Source organism: Vicugna pacos, chromosome 9, assembly GCF_048564905.1.
Source record: "Vicugna pacos chromosome 9, VicPac4, whole genome shotgun sequence".
In the NCBI taxonomy this organism is placed as follows: Eukaryota; Metazoa; Chordata; class Mammalia; order Artiodactyla; family Camelidae; genus Vicugna; species Vicugna pacos.
This window is the reverse complement of record NC_132995.1, coordinates 27,852,350-27,869,305: the sequence shown is the minus strand read 5'-3', so window position 1 is coordinate 27,869,305 and position 16,956 is coordinate 27,852,350. Positions and strand designations below refer to the sequence as shown.

Genomic DNA, 16,956 nt, shown 5'->3' with positions numbered 1-16,956 from the left:
GAAGAAAAAGAAAAAGAAGAAAGGAAAACAAAGGCCAGATCCATCTTCAAAGCTGCTGCCTCCTCCGCAGAGGTCCTGGCTGGAGATGGAAGCCAGCCAGGCTTACCGAAACCAAACTTCAAGTTCAAAGGGAAGTTATCAGAAAACCACCTTCAGGTTCAATGTTGCCTTTCAAGTTCCACTTGATAAAACCCAAAGAAAAGAAACCTCTGTCCCTGCTCTCCTTCCCTGGAGCACCCCTCCTCCTGACACCCTCAGGTCCTCCCCTGCCTGCCCTCCTTCCTCCTCTCTCAGGGCTGGAGGGAAACATCCCCCTCCATCCCTTATCTTTTTCATGTCTCATCCAAAGACCAAGGCACCCTGACCTCTCCTCTCTTAACCAGTGGGTCCCATCTCTCAGTCCATCCATCTCAGATGTCCACCAGGGGCCCCTATCCTGGGGCCAGGCACAAATGGGCAGTAAGACTGGGGGCCACCTGCCTTGGGGTCTAGGGGCCAGGAACAAAGACAGTCAGCACCGCTTTGCCCCCACCAAAGAGAGCCTTCCTCCTCTTCACTGTCCACTGCCCAATGGCCAGAAGAGGTATCAGAAAGCTATGCAGACTCCAATGCCAGGGCCCGGGGCTGTGTACATCCAAAGGTGAACCCTCTGAAACCAAACAACGTCAAACCGCCATCTGCCCCCAGCCATCCCTGTGCGGAACAGATCACCCTCCCTCCACCCCTATATCCTCAGGCTTGTGGGCAGGTGGGCGAAGGGTGAATGGGGGTCACTGCAGGCTGCCTGGGGCCAACCAGCCAGAGAAGAGCAATAGTTTTGTCAAGATGGGTTTTAGCAGTAGAGCCCGAGCCCTGCCCCTGTCCCTTACTCCTGTTCAGCCCAGTGATGATCTTTTGTGGGGCATAATTTCAGGGGGACTCCGATCATTCTTCAGTGGCCACAGTACTAGCACTGCTAACCTGACAGCAGGAAGGAAAGCAGTGGAAAGGGTAGGAGAAAAATGGAGGGAAGGGACAGAGTGAGGAGGAAGCAAAGCCCCTCCCTGCCTATGATGTACCCTTGGGTGACCTAGAGCAGGGACTGGCAAACTACGGCCCATGAGCCAAAGCCAGCCCACTGCCTGTTTTTGTCAGTAAAGTTTTACTGGGACACAGTGACACTCACACCCAGTGTATGTGGCTGCTTAGCCAAAGATCATGGCTGAGTTGAGAAGCTGCAAGAGACCCTCTAATGCCCACAAAACTTAAAATATGTACTTCCCTGAAAGCCCTTGACAAAAAAGTGTGGGGATTGCGCCTTAGGTCAGTACAGCTCTGCACACCCACCAGCGTACATCCTTGACAGGCAGAGTGCATGCTGAACTTCACCTGCTGCTCACCTGCTTAACCAGAAACCCTTGTGCAGTACACAACCTGCCCAACCATACACAGTAGCTATGGAAGAAAGAAAATGTCAACTATGCTTTCTTGAAACCAAATCTTAGCTCAGACAGGTCTGGAGCAGTGTGTGAAGTACCTTCCTTTGGAAGCTGTTTTCTGTCCCTCCTCTCATCATGGCCACAGCCATAGCCACGAGGAGCCAGCCGGCCGGCTGTGTTTACCAGATGATGGCTCTGTCCCACATTAGCTCCCAACCTGGCATCTCTCCACCCCCAGCAACTGCCAGATTAAATGCATTACTTGACCATCTTCACCCGGCTCCCTTTGATGTTCCCTTCTCAAGCTTCAAAATACCTTTTGGAGGGAGATCAGACAGCATTAAACAGAATTACTAATTAATTAAGCAAAGTTAAATTTTAAACACTGTTTGTTGTGTTAGCCAAAAGCCTGAACAGAACAGACTTCTTTTCCTCCACTGAGATCAAAGACAGTCTCTTCCCTCTCCCCTCCCCCAGTTTAAAAAAATGGGGGTTGGGTGGGGTGGGGAGGAAGAGAGAAAGAAAGAGTGCTTGAGGAGCACTGAGCACAGGGAAAGTAGGAAATACCTGAATGGGGGCAACTTTGATCACGGGTGCCCCACGCCCACCCCCGGACCCAATGGGTGGCATCCGGGGCTCATTTGGGACCGCACGCTGGGAGAGCCACGGCCACTTTCCTGGGACTGTTTACCCAGGCAAATAACAGCAACCCAGGGAGCAGGATGGCACCACCCAAACAGCGTGAGAAGAAGGGCTGTGAAATAAAACAGACCCACCCTCCCAAGATCCTACCCTCCTGAGCTAGATGAGCCCCTCGGGGCTCTTCCCCCTGAGCTTGGGGTCAGGGTCATTTGGGGTCATTGGGAGACTGGCTCTGAGAAGCGGGCTATGCACTGTACAACTCTAGGGGGCGCCGTTCACATGCTGGCCATCCTAGATTTGTTTATTGCTTCTGACATTTTTCCGACAGATGGCAGAAAGGTGTCTTGAGGAGGGGCCCTTTTTTCCAATTTGCACAAATGCATCTGTTGCTAGCAGAATGCTGTCTAAACCCATTCAGTCTAGCACTTTATTCTGCAGTCCTCTCTGGGATCTTCTGATGGCTTCACAGGAGCCCGCTGCATCCATGCAGCCAGAATGCACGTTTCTTGAGAGCTGGGACCCGGCAGGCTACTGCCCCTGGGGGTACAGCCCGTCCCATACATGTACAGAGCAGACACTCCATCTCAGTGTGCTCCACTGCACCAAATCCCACGGGTAGAAGGCTGTATCACAAACACCGTGAACTCTAGCGTGATTGACATTGGGAACCGGCATGGGAAAGAAGGGGGTTTAAAAGGGGTGGGTCTCTTCCTGAATCCCAGACTTCAGCTAAAATCCCAACCCTGGATGATATCAGCAAGTGCCAGCTTACTTTAACACAATCCAGAAAGGCCTGGTTGATATTAAACTTTGGAAGAAGAGACAAATTTGAAACACGGTATGACTAAATCAGCCCCACCAAAGACCAGGAATGACTAATACTCAGAGGCGTGGCGGACACCTCTCTTATCCCAGATACCTGGCAAGTTCTTCTCAGTTGATACAACATAAGATTTAACACAAGCCAGAGCTTCCTGGCTGGAGTTTGGACACTCGCCTTAATGTATCCACAAGCCTTTCTAAATTGTCCACGTCCAGATTATCTGCTGCAAATATTTTAGTCTCAGAGTGGCTTGCCAGGATGTTTCTGACTCCCCAACCCTCCAGCAGCAGCTGTTAGAGGGAATGCAGATGAATTTCAATATTAGCCTATGCCAAATATAATTAGGAGGGGAAATCTGCCGCCCGTAAAAAGAGAAAGATATCATATGCGCATTCCAGGCCAAATGGTTTCTGGAGGCTCTCCTTGGGGAATGAGGGTCCTAAAGATACACATATCCGTTCATCCATGCACACAGCAGCGGGCCATGCAGGGGGGATGCTCGTGAAGTCAGTGGGTACACACAGTATTTCATTAAGTCCTCTTAATAACACCACAGAGGGTGTTATGTGTTTTGCATTTTACAACAGGAAACTAAGTTTGAAAAACAAACGTGATCGAGCCACATCCCTCCTGCTGTCTCTCAGTCCTGACTCTCCGTGGAGCTGCTTTTCTCTGCCAAGAAAATTTGCTCTGTCTCTCCAACTCCTGCTCATTCTTCAGGTCTTCTGTTGAAGCTTCCTACTTCTGAGGTGCACGCCTTCACGCCCTCAGGAGCCAGGTTAGGTTTCCCTGCTCAGTGATCCCTGGTTACCCCATTTTTTTTATTTGGGGAGGGGGGAATTGGGTTCATTTATTTATTATTTTATTTTTAGAGGAGGTACTGGGGATTGAACCCAGGATCTCATGCATTCTAAGCACGCACTCTACCATTTGGGCTATACCTTCTCCCCTTGCTCCCCCAATATTATCATTATTCATTTAACGGAATCCTTCTCCTACTGCTCTGCTATGTAGTGCAGCACCTGACACACTAGACACAGGGGTTTCACCACCATCATCATCAAAATGAAACAGCAATCAGGAGCAGAATCAGGACTGGCACCCAGAAGGTATGGAAACATAACTAAAATCCCAGTTTCCTGCCTCCCCAGCCACTGGCCTCGCCACTGTCACACCACAATAGTTCACACCTGCTCCCGCCTATCCCGAAACCATTCTCCTCCTTCCGATAATAGAATCTGGGTTTTCTCTCGTGGACTGCCCCTCCCCCATCTCAAGCCATGTGGCTTATCGGGGGCTGATCCCACCCCAAGCTTCCGGGATGTACCCAGCATCCAGACCCGACCAGCTTCTTTCATCCTCATGGCCATGTGTCCTAGGTCAGTGCCAGAGGAGAGTTCATGGTGAAGCTGACCAAGATAAAAGTTTCTGGGCCCCTGGCCTGCACGGGTCCCTTCCAAGTTGGAATGTGTTCACATGGTTGTTTGTTTCTGTGACATTTTCAGAATCAGGTCTTTTATCCTCAGTCTGTTAAGAATGCTATCTCTCTCCACGCTGACTTTCCAGATGTCTCTTTGTGTCACGTGGTGTTGGAGTGAACACAGGCATTTCTGGAATCGAGCTAAGGGGAGGTTGAGTTGGGGACCTATTTATTTAGGCTTAGAGGGAAATATATCTATATTTAATATAAATACAGTGTGAGTCCATCATTGTGAAAGAGAATCATGTGTTCTTTTACTTAAAGGAGGTCCCCCGAATTGGATAAGCTTTGGGTCCCATGAAACCTAGACCTACCTTGTCCAGTAAAGTGAGAATCAAGCTTTTGCAAGAAATAATGGACTAGGGGGCTCTCTTTCACCTGTGATGGCTCATCTTAGAGGATGTGAGCGCCCAGAGCTGGGCAGTCATTTGTGCACCTTAGTGGGAGAGACTAACAGCACACAGAGAGACGTGATGGAGAGAGAGAATGAATGTGTGTGTGTGTGTGCACGTGTGCACGCCCGCGCATTTGCGTGTGTTGACGACATGGTTTGAGCTCCTGGATCCAGCCAGCCCCTCTTAGGCAAGATCTACCCCTAGGATTTTTCCATTTCACGAGCCAGATCTTAAGCGAGCTTGGGTTGAGCATCCAAGAGAACCCAAAGAATCCCAACCTAACGATCCATCACTCAGAGCCCCTGCCTGCTTTTCAGGAAAAACAAAACCACCACCAGAACAGTAATTGACCCCATGCAGTCCTCTGGAAGGTGGTTTCCGGCAGGTTTCACCAGTGGTGTCCACTCCTTCCTGGGTCTTTTTCTCCACATTCCTGCCTCCTCAGGTCACATTTTTCTGTAAGCAGATTTTATTTAAGGGCCAGTTGTGACTGAGGGGAAAGAAGAAAGGGGGAAAAAGTCTGCCCAACAAATAGCATTCTGGCCTTTTTTTCTCATCAGAGCCTAAGGTTGATGGCTACTCTGCTTTGAGGTTTGAATAGGATTGAGATGAACCATCTGTTGGAGGAGGGAGGGGGGAACGCTGGGAGAGGGCGAGGGAAAGGGAAAAAAGCCTTCTTTGGGCTAAAAATACCACGGCCCTTCCACTCTCCCCCCATCCCCGCCCAAGTTAAAACATGTGATGAAATTCAACTTTAAAAATCTAACCCCGAGCTACTTGAAACTATGAAAGCCTCCTCGGTATCTGACACAAGTCAGAATTTCCACTGTTCAAGCTGAGCTTTTATGAAGATCAGACTTGAGAGAAACTGCTGTCACTGCTGCAACCGGGCTTCTGGGGGGACCGCAGTGGAGTGGAGTCGGGGCGACCGACGCGCGCCAGCAGGACAGGTTCTGAACTGAGGGAGAGAAGCCAGCGGGGTGGGGCCCGCCTGCCCCCTCCGTCTGGGGGTCTCCGCTGCTCCTCAGTGAACTCCCCTTCCTCTCAGACTTCCAGGGAACCGCCAGCCAGCCCCACCGATTGACAAGCCTTGCCCGGGGCTCCTGAGGAGCTGTCTGTGGCCCCTTCCAGAGAACCTGAGAAGTCCTCTCTCTCTCTCTCCCCCAACAACTGCCCTCCTGAACTCCAGACCTGGGGTCCAACTGTCTACTCAGCATCTCGACTTGGATGTCAAACAGGAATCTTGAACCCAACACATCCAAAAACAAAAGCCTTCACCTCGAAGTGACACCACCAATTCCTTAGTTCCTTAAGCCCAAACTCTAAGGTGTACCCGGGACCCCTTTCTTTCCCTCATCCACCTCCTCTCCACCGCACCTCCGTCTCCCACCCCTTCTGCCCCGCCCCCAGACCCATCCACTTCTCTCCAGCCTCCCAGCTCCCAGGCGAGTCCAATGCCATCCCATCGCCTTTCCCCTGCACTCCCCAATCACCTCCTGCTTTCATTGCTTCCTTCCTCCCCCTGAAAAACCCATCCTTCCCAGCAGCCCCAATTATCTCCTTAAAATGGAAGTCAGAATCTGGCATTTACCTACCTCAAAACTTTCCAATAGTTCCTTTTCATAAGCAGCATGAGACCCAAGTGCATGGCCCCACCCTTGTCGGCTGCCCCACCCTCCTCTCCAGAGCCTTCTGTTCTTCCCTAAACCACACATCCTTCCACCTGGGGGCTGTGCTCACTCCAACTGGCTGCTCTCCCTTCCCGTCCTCCCAGGGCTGGCTTCCTCCTCCATCTGCATCTCTGCTGAAATATCCCCTCCTCAGAGAGGCCTGTCACACTCCACCCTTCCCTGGGTTTTACCTCTTTGCGAAGCACCACTCCCAGAACCTTGTATGCTCACTTCCTGGATGATTTATCCACTGCCTGCCCCCCTCCCACCAACAGTCTGACAGCAAGGCCCACCTACCTGTTTGTGGCTGGAACCCAGGGCGCAGCAGGGCCCCACACCTGCAGCAGGTACTCCGTAAATACTCACTGAATAAGGAGGTGTTAAAGGCCTGAGTTCTGTTCCCACTCCGCTGTGTGACCTTGGACCGGTCACATCCCCTCTCTGGGCCTCAGATTTCCTACCACAAATGAAGGGAACTAAAGGCCTCCCAAGGGCTCCTCTGCTCAGTGAATGGTTGACATCTCACACCTGGGAGCCTGGATGGACTGGAGCGGGGTACACGGGACCTGCCTGGGGGCCTGACTTCAGTAACTGCGTGGTGGTGCTTCATTCATCTAGTGAGTACAGCTGGTCCCTGACTTGCGATTTTTCGACTTTACAAAGGTGTGAAAGCGATACGCATTCAGTAGAAACTGTACTTCGAATTTCAAATCTGGATCTTTTCCAGGGCTGGTGACCTGCAGTATGGTCCCCTCTTGTGATGGTGGTAGCGGCAGTGAGTCAGGATCCTGACTCCGGGGGCTCTTAGGGGCTTTTAGTCCTGAATGAAGGCAGGACCAGAAGGCAGGACTGGGTTCTGTGGAGTCAGCTTTCTATAGAAGTAGCCAAGCTGAATCAGCCACACGATCACGGGGCACACAACCCATACACTGACACCCATCCCGCACCCAGACAACCATTCTGTTTTTCACTTCCAGTACAGTATTCAACAAATGACATGAAGTATTCAACACTTTATTGTAAACAGGCTTTGTGTAAGATGATTTTTCCCTAGTGTAGACTAACATGAGTGCTCTGAGCACGTGTAAGGCAGGCAAGGCCATGCTATGATGGTCGGCAGGTTGGATGTATGAAATGTATTTTCGAGTAACGACATTTTCAACTTATAATGGCTTTATCGGGACGTAACGCCATCATAAGTCAAGGGAGATCTGTATTTACTGAGCTCTTACGGCATGCCAGACTATGTCACGCACTGGGAGTAGAAGGAGACATTCAGAGATTCTAATAGGATTAAAGAAGCTTTGAAAATAGGCCCTCTTTGATCTGGACTAGTAAATAATTACAAACACCAGTTGGCCCCTCTTCAAGAAAGATGGACCCACGAAACAAGAGTCACGGCAGCTCGCAGACATTGGCATACTCTGTACCAGGGCTGTTCTCTGGGCTTCCATAAATAACCTCGCTGTCTTCATAGGAACTCTGAGGAAGAAGTGCTATGGCTGCCCCCAACAAGAGACCGGGGAAACTAAAGCACAGAGGAGTTAAGTGAGTCACTCAAGGTCACACAGTGATTTGTAAACCAGGCTGGATCTGGGGTCTGACTTCAGAATAAAGGGAGGAGGGCGCCTCTCATACACTATGATAGGGTTGGAAGAAGACAGGGCTCGGTGGTGCAGACTGGGACAGGTCCTGAGCTCAGTGGGGCTGCTCCACCTTCCGGGTCTCAGTCCTAACACCACTGCCCTGCTCGGCAAGACCTGCCACTCCAGGTACAGCCACCCACAGGCGAGGGAAGCAGAGAACCCACAGACCTGCCAGGCCAAACCCGAGCTGAGCCAAAGCGAGGCCTGCCTGGCAGCAGCCCTGGGAGCCTGGAGGGAGGGCCTGGCCCCCAGGATAGAGGCCACCTGACTCCAGGGACTTTGAGGGGCTTTTAGTCCTGAATGAAGGCAGGACCAGCAGGCGGGACTGGGTTCTGCAGAGTCAGCTTTCTACAGAAGATGCCAAGCTGACTGCACTCTGCCCGCTTTCACCCCTAAGCAAAGAGGTGGAAAGACAAGAAACAGCCATGATGCTGAGGGTCCGTGGGCAGAGGCCGAGGATGAGAGGGAGGAGTGAGCCAAGAGGCTGGACAGGGGTGAAGTCGGGTCACAGCACTAGGTGCGGGGAGAGGGGCCCCAGAGGGAGGGGCCTGCGACCACTTACAGGTATTTCCCGCCTGACGGGCACAGAGCAGTAGTGTCGTCAATGCCGGGTCAGGAGGACACCCCCAGACACAGCGCTTCCTGGAGGCTGCTCAGGGTGACACAGGTCTGCCAAACAGGCCTGGCACCAATGTCCACCTCAGGCCACAGGCGGCCACCACTTGTCATCCTGCCCAACTGGAGAGGTGGGGATGGCAGGTGGTAGTGGAGTGAGGTGTAGGGTGACCGTCCCTGGTCCTCAGTGTCCTGCGGGGTCAGCAGAGGAGGGTCCCTCTCCCCTTCCCCTGCAGCCGCAGGTCCTGCCTGCCACGCCCACGGCCTCTGGAGTGCGGGACTCTTCCTGCTCACTTTGTTCTCGCCACAGTTCAAAAGGAGCTCCCAGCCCCAGCCCTCGCTCCCAGCCCAGCCTTAATCTCCCATCCCACGAGCTCCCAGCTGGCCAGTTAAGGCAGTTAAGATGCTGGATTAGGGGCCGGCTTTACATAACAACGCAGGAGCTAAAGCCGTCCTCTCCTGGGATGGCTAAAAGACTTCTTTTTATCTTCACGCCTCAGATGGCCTTTTTTCTCCCTTAACAGCCCTCCAGCCAGCCAAGAGGCAATGAACTTGGCCAACAGGAAGACAAAGAAGAGATTCAGGCTTCAGCTTGCTCTCCCTTGGCCCGGAGCATAGACGGATGCCCGCAGCCCCAACTCTGGGGCCAGGTGGATGCTTCTCTGTGGCCAGGACTTGGCAGCACCCATTCTCAACAGGCCTGGCCATGGGGTGGCCTGCCGTCCACAGCCATGTCCTCTGCACTGGGGGGTGGGGGGGTGGCCTTTGACCTGGAGCCAAGGGTGGCTGGAGGACCACAGTCACTGGGGCCAGCATCCCTTCCAAGAAGTCTCAGGAGCGACACAGGCAGCCCCACACCACTGCTTTATTTACTTACTCTTCTCGCTTTTTAACTCTGTTGCGAGTCTCCCATTTCAAAGGAATATATGATTACATTCTTCTTGCAAAAGTTAAAAGATTAATTACAGTTAATGCTACAAACCTCTTTGACCACGCTTTCCAGTTTTAGTCTCCTCCTCCCCTGCCCAGAAGGAGCCACTGTTTTTGTCTGTCTAGACCTCCAGCTACATGGTAATATATAGATGTATGTGCTATTCACTCACATATACAAGGAAATACAGAGTACTGCCCACGCCCTTTTTTACGTAAAAGATAACATACTGTTTATAACAGACATCTTTGTCTATGCATATATCTGACTGCATCTTTCTGCAACCTAGACCGTTTTACACTTTGTGCTTCTGTGTGAGCTTCTGTTTGAAGAAAGGGGCTGGAAACTTGAAAACCTAGTCTAACCCCTAGTTGAGAAACTGAGTCGGACTAGTGGCTCCCCTTCCCTTGTCAGTGGTGGCATCAATGTGCCCGGACACCATCCAGGCAAGGCACCCTGGCTGCCCTCAAAGCTCGACCTGTAGCTGTCAACCATGGGGACAGATCGCGTGCCACCAACTTCAAGCCTTTTTCCCGACAGGAGCTGGGAAGCTTGGGCACCTCATATTTATCCCCCATCTGTCAGCCAGTGTTTGTCAGTGCCACCCCCGCCCCCCCACAGCAGTTCATCCTCCCTGTAAGGTGCCCACATCCTCTGAGCATCCACCAAATCCAGCTCCATGTCCCCAAGCATCATGTTACTGATGGCAGGGGACCCAGAGACGGAGGAACTTGGCCAAGGTTCACGGCAAGTCACTGTGGGAGCTGGGAGGGAGCCAGGTCCATGGGCTCCTAGGCCAAGTGTTCTTTCTACTTCATTACAACAGGGCTCATGCTCTGAATGCAGTGACTGAACAAAGTACTCTCCCTTTCAGAAAGAGAGGTTGATGCCATAGGCAGGCCATTTCATGTCTACAGGGAAAGATGCCTCATTTGAAATCAATTACATGATTTTAGACTGAGCCTCAATGGACAGAAGTGCCTTGTGTTTTGCAGGAACCAGGGACTCAATAAATGATGAATAGATAGATAGGTGGATGATAATTGGAGGATGGTTAAATGGATTAAGGAATGAGTGATGGATGATGAATAGTTGGGCAGAGGATGGATTATGGGTGGCTGAGGGATAGCTAAGGGCTGGCCAGCTGATGGGTGAGTAACAAAAGAGGAGGCAGATGAATGAACAGGCAGTGATGGAAGGATAGGTGGGTGATAGGGGGAGCAACAGATGAATGAATAAGTGTTGGATAAGTGGGTCATGGATTATTGGGTGGGTGATGAGTGAGTAATGGGTGGATGAATGAACAGATAGATAAATGGACAGATGGGTGATTGGATGGATAGTGAATGGCTGGTGGATGGAATAGATGGGGAGGCATGAATGAACAATAGAATAAAGTTGCTAAGTTCCCCAGTGAGTGAGCAAATGAATAAGTAAGTGGAATGAATACTGAAGCCCATGTAATCCACATGTGAGGGGAGGGGGTCACCTCAGTCCCCAGGGACATCCTGCAGACCTTCACCTGACTCCCCGGATCTTCTCTAGGCCCCAAGTCCTGGCATCTCTCCACAGAGCCAAGGATGACAACTGAGGGTTGGGAGAGCCCAGGGAACAATGAGAATCAAAGCCCCTGAGCCCCTGAGTGTAGCTACCAGATCCACAGGCAAACACACTCAAGGCAAACACCCCAGAGCCTGGGCAGAGTCATGTCCACGTGACTCCTCCTGCTTCTGTGCGGGATCTACTTGTATCTGAGCAAAGTTTGACAGAAATCTGGGTCCCCAACCAGCTTCCAACGCCTGGGCCACTGCGCGAGTCTCTTAAAACAGTGCTTGTCAAAGTGCAACATGCATACAAGTGACCTGGGGAGCCTGTTACAGAGCAGGATGGGGGCCAGGGATTCTACACTCAACACAGCTCTCAGGCCCAACGTGGCCACAGTCCTCGGGTCTGGCCCAGGCTCCCCTCCAGAACCTCCTGGCACAGACTACTCTCCTCTCAAGGCCCTACAGGACCCTCAAGGCCCGGATTCCCCCCAGAGACCCCTGGGTGCCCAGCTTTCCTGACAGCTACCTGTCCTGGTCTCAGTAGAGAGGACTTTACTGTCCTACAGGTGCCCCAGTTTGGCAATTCTCTCCTCTGTTTCTCAGTAAAAAAGGGAAATGCTATCTCATTTATTAAGTGTTTTCTGATGCCAGCCAGTCCTTGCACCAACGCAGGGACTCAGGCAGGAAACGGCCCTCATTCTTATTCTACAAACGTGGAAACTCAGGCTTAGAAAGGGAATGTGGCTCCCCAAAGCCAAATCAGCACACCAGGGGCCAGCCGGCCCTCTACTCAAGGGTCCTAATTCTGTCTGCAATGTGCTACTTCCCCTTGAAGAAAGAATGGAGTGAGAGCAACAGAGGAGAGCAGTGAGGGGCTGGGGTGCATTTGTGTGTGTGTGCACGCCTGTGCTCCATCCGGGTGGGTGATGTGAGTGGAAAAAGGGGGAAATACAAGGACTACTTCGTGCAGTGCTTGCTACATGCCCAGCCTGCTTGAGGGTCCTATGAGTGGCTACTGTGATCACCCTCAATGGGGAAGCTGCAGTCAAACAGCCTGTCCAGGACCCCACAGCTGATACAGGGCAGAGCCAGGATGTGCACCTGTGTGGTCGGGCTCCACCCCAGGCATGTCCCTAAGAGGTGCTTTACTTCCCCCTTGCTCCTCACGCCACCTACCCCTAGACCACCCCTATCAAGAGTCAGAGTCCTGTCCTCCACCTGGTTTGCAAATTTTCTGGAGGAGACGTGGGGCATGAGGTAGACCAGATGGCCCTTTTCCACTTCACTGCCCTTGGGAAGGGAGTGATGGACTCTAGTACCTTCTAGCCGAAAGTCTTCCTCTTCTTCCTCGCTGAGCGTTTCTCTGAAAACTTCGCCCACAAGCTCCTAGAGAAAGACAAAGCAGGGATATTAAGGAAGTATCAGGGTCAGATAGGAACCTAGCATTGTCACCATCAAGGTGGTATCATGAATGTGTGAGTGGCTGGATGCAAAGAAGCAGGGACCCCGTTCTGATTCTTCTGATGGGAACTTAGGTCAACTAGGTAGATTCTATCACACATGAAAAGTTAATTATTGCACTGCTTTTTAGGAAGTAAGTTTTCCTCAGCCTACAGCCCGCTATGGAGCACTACACAGGACCACACTTCTCTCTCGGAAAGGGAGTTCGACACCCTACCCTGGAAAAAAATAAAGACAAGATGAGAAAATGTCCCTCCTCTATCCCTCTGAGCCACTTGATGGATCAGGACCACAGCTTCCCCTCTGAGTTCCAAGAAGAGATCCCAATTTGGACCCTTCCCGTACCAGAGGGGCCCAGGTGGTGCATCTTGGTGGATTTATCAAGAGGGCATGGTGTGCTGGTAGGGCAGGTGCCGACTACCCTTAACATAAACTCCAACTCTTTAGCACAACATCTAGGAACCTACAGGCTTTGGCACCAGCTGACCTTCAGTCACACCTCCCGCATCTCCCCGACACACACACCTTCCAGCAACTAGCCTGACCCTTGCACACGCTTTGCCTTGGTTCCCACGTGTGAGTTTAAAATGTCCGGTATCTCATCCCACGTGGCAGAGCTGCTCCCAATCAGCCTGGTCAGGCTACCACCCAGGTGTTGTCAGGTTGGCAAGGGGAGTTTGCTCAGTCCACGGGCTGGGAAATTTCCGGGATGTCAATAAAGGTCTGATCTAGCTGACCCCACCCCAGCAGGATCACCTAGACGGGGAGGAGAGCCGCTCGTCAAGCTGTCTTCCGTATTTAGGGGTATTCTGCCAAGAGGAGTTCTGTGATCAAAAGAGATTGTTTGAAACAAAGTTAAACAAGATCCCTTACTGCAGGACTTACTACGCTAAAGGACACTGAGGATCTCAAAGTAGCACTTTATGTTGCATACCCCAAACCTACTCAGACCACGAAGTTTTGTTTTTCAAAAGCATTACATGGGATTCGTGTTCTGAGGAACCCACGGTGGCAAATGTTCCCCTTTTGGGGGAGAAATGAGGTTTGGTTGGGGGCAGCGTCCACAATGCTTATCTCTCTTGATATCCACAGTGATGCCAGGCAGTGCTTCTCCAACCACAAAGTGACAAGCGATAAAAAAAAAAAAAAAAAAAAAAAAAAAAAAGCTTGAACTCAGCAGCTGTCACCAAGTTCTCTTTTTTGGGAAAAAAAAAAGTATAAAGAAAAAGAAAAAAACACCCTCTTCTTGAAAAATGAAAAGAAAAAGAATCCTGCACTGGAGATGCTTTAAAAGAAAAACCAGTGCTCGCCTTGATTAACAAAAGAAAAACAATGCTTTTTCTAGTTGATCTTATCAATTGGACACAGCTGGAGAGAAGCCTTGTGTGTGTTTTTAAAGATGAACAGCTAACATTATATGGATTAGGGCTGGTCTTCTCTGTTCTCATTCTTCTTTCAAATTGTTCTGGGGCATTACACACTCTCTCTCGGAGGTTCTTAAAATGTGGTCATTCAGACTCCTGGTGTCCCATGGACTTCAAAACCAGGCTACTTTATTCCTCAAGTCGGGATGGCTTCTCTCTCCTCCTTTACCAATTATAATCACCGAACACTTCCTGGGCTTGTAAACTGGCTGTTTGTGTTAACAGAGCTGGAGCTGACAAGGGGACTGGGAGACGGTGACAGGAAAAGGGCTGCACTCGGCTGGCATCATTAGATGGCTGGGACGCCCCGGCAGCCAATTAAAGCCCATCTTTCATGCCGGAGGAAGACGGATGCCGCTTCCCAGAAAGGCTGGCAGGCAGCACTTCCTCACAGGAGCAGGCGACCATCTTCAAGGGAAGCAAGAGACCTGTTCACGCTGGGGCCTTGAGGAGGACGGGATCTGGCAGTGACCTCGGTCGTCACCTTGACCGCTCCTGGCAAGGCTGACAGGACCCGTGAGATGGATACTTTTGGGAACTTGCAACTTTTTACTGGTATCCTCAGAGAAGTTTAAAGGCTCCAAATGTCACCACCAACAAAGCAGCCGTCTGGAAGTCCTATAACGATGCCTCTCGGTGTGTCTAATGCACCCACAGTCATCACTCTGATGGCGGCTTCAGTGCTCTCAGAGAAGACCTGTCTGCTGGGGGGACCTAGCTCTCTGACATATTAAAGATATGTCTCTGCACATTAAAGCAGAGTTCTGGCAAGTTCTGGGGTTGCCCTCTTCCTGCTAAACCTTACCCTGCTCTGTACAACACAGCGAAAGCTCCTCAGCTCTACAGTCTGCTGACACACAGTGCAGAGCAGGTGCTCAGCTGTGGCAAAAATTCATTTCTTCCACTGACCCAGACAGCCTGGGACCTGAGAAGTGCAGTGTCTGTGGCCCTCAAGCTTTGAATCACTGGGCCAGAGGCAACACAGAATGCTAAGCCAGACAGGATCACATCCTGGCTCCACCGCCTCCCACGCCCCTGGATGTGCGGCCAGCCACTGCCTTCTGGGAACCTCAGTCTACTTATCTATAAGTGGGCACGTGGATAAACTATAACAATAACAAGACAGCTGACGCTTATTATGCATTTCCTACGTGCCGGGCACCATGCCAAACACTTTATACATGTATTATCTCCCTCCATCATCACAACAGCCCTGCTCTTTCCATCTCTCAAGGAGCACATGCTCATAAAACTGATTTGCAAATTGTAAAGTGAGAGGTGTAACTGTTATTGTTTTCTTTGACAAAGTGCCCCATCCCTCAAGGAATGAGACAGGACAATAATGCTGACAACGGTCACTTATATCACCAAGTACTCACGGTGCATGAGGCACCGACTGACAGAATATTCACCAGAACCTCCAGAGAACGGGGTTCCCAGCAGCCCTGGGTTTAAATGAGGAGGAGGCTCCAAGAGGCCAAGCAACTGTCTCTGGATCATCAGCAGAGCCAAGACTTGAGCCAGCACCTAGTGGTGCCTGGCCTGAGCCCGGACAGTGGAATCAGGGCTCCCATGGGCATGGGGACAGAGGTGGCCCAGAGTCCCGGCACTTGTCAGGGACCAAGAGTCATGCTTATGGAAGTGCAAGAAAACAGCACAGCAGCTCCAGTGGGTCAGGGGCCAAGTACTCCCAGCTGCCCTGCAGGACTCAAAGGCCCCACGGCTCCTCCCTACTAGGTTTAAGACTGGACCAGGCTATGGCCAGGAGCCTCTGCATGCAAGGTTTGGGGCCAGGCCCTCAGGACCATCCTGCAGGAAGGCACTCAGACCCCCTCAACAGCCACAAGCCCCAGTGGGAGCCCCAGCACAGAGGGTGTGGGGAATGGAACTGGCATTATTCAGACCTTGGTTCAAAGCCCAGCTCTGCCTCACACCAGCTGGCCATCTGGATGAAGGAGCTTTATCCCCCAGTGTGCCTCAGTCTCCCCATCGGTACACAGGGAGGACAGCACTCACCCAGTCTCAGGGTGGGTGTGAGGATTAACTAAGTCACTGCACATCAAGTACTGAGCGTTATACCTGATACCACGACTGGGGCTCTGCAGACATTGGTACTGCTTATTGCTTCTACTCTTATCGTCAGAAAGCCACTGGAACATTGCTGGGAGAAGCTGAAAGGCCCAAGGTGCCCTCGCAGACATGGAGAAACATGTTCTTGTCCTGCCTGGTGCATATTTTTAGTGCTTTGCATTTAATCCCCATGGCAGTCCTTTGAGGTGGCACCATTACTATCCCTACTCTACAGGTGAGAAAACTGAGGCACAGAGAGGTTAAGTGACTTGCCCAAGGTCACACAGCTAGTAAATATCAGAGCCAGGACTGAAAGCAGGCTGCCTGGTTCCAGGGTTCTTACTCTTCACCACTGCCCTAGAAGAAGCCGAGTATGGGGCTTGGTATGCAGTGACTGCCCTTCACTGCTTCCTTTGTCCACTAAGCCATCACTCTGGCCCCTGGTCCCAACCCCCGCTCCTCTGGCCTCTAGGACAGTCAGCCTCAGTCTCTGCTCCAAGTTCTGATCAAAGACCTTCCTGGATACCCAGACCTCCTGCCCCGCCCAGCTTGGTGCCAGGCTACCCCCTGCCCAGTGGCCAGGTTTGGTGGCTTCTCAGGCCACAGGGCCCAGAGCCTGCCTCCTTCCTGAGTCCCAGCACTGCCCCCTCCTCTGCCCCACGCTGGGCCCCAGGAAGAGAGGCCAGCTCCTCCGGGTGCTGAGTATGCAGCCAGCACCAGCCCAGAGCCCAGGACTGCAGGCACAAGGCCTTATAAGGCCTCCAGGGAAGGGAACCCACATCAAAGCAGGGCCTTGGGGAGCGGCTGGAGTTTGGTTGGGGTTTTTCCTCTTTG

At 51.7% G+C, this 16,956-nt stretch overlaps 1 protein-coding gene across 2 annotated transcripts in view; it reads right to left on the bottom strand.

The window, feature by feature from the left end:
• Positions 1-16,956, bottom strand: part of NKD1 (NKD inhibitor of WNT signaling pathway 1) — an 84,871-nt gene that overhangs the window by 16,024 nt on the left and 51,891 nt on the right. For both annotated transcript variants that reach the window (XM_072967349.1, XM_072967348.1), the window contains exon 4: positions 12,487-12,553. In XM_072967349.1, the coding sequence (XP_072823450.1) occupies positions 12,487-12,553 (67 nt within the window). The remainder of the gene's footprint in view (positions 1-12,486; positions 12,554-16,956) is intronic.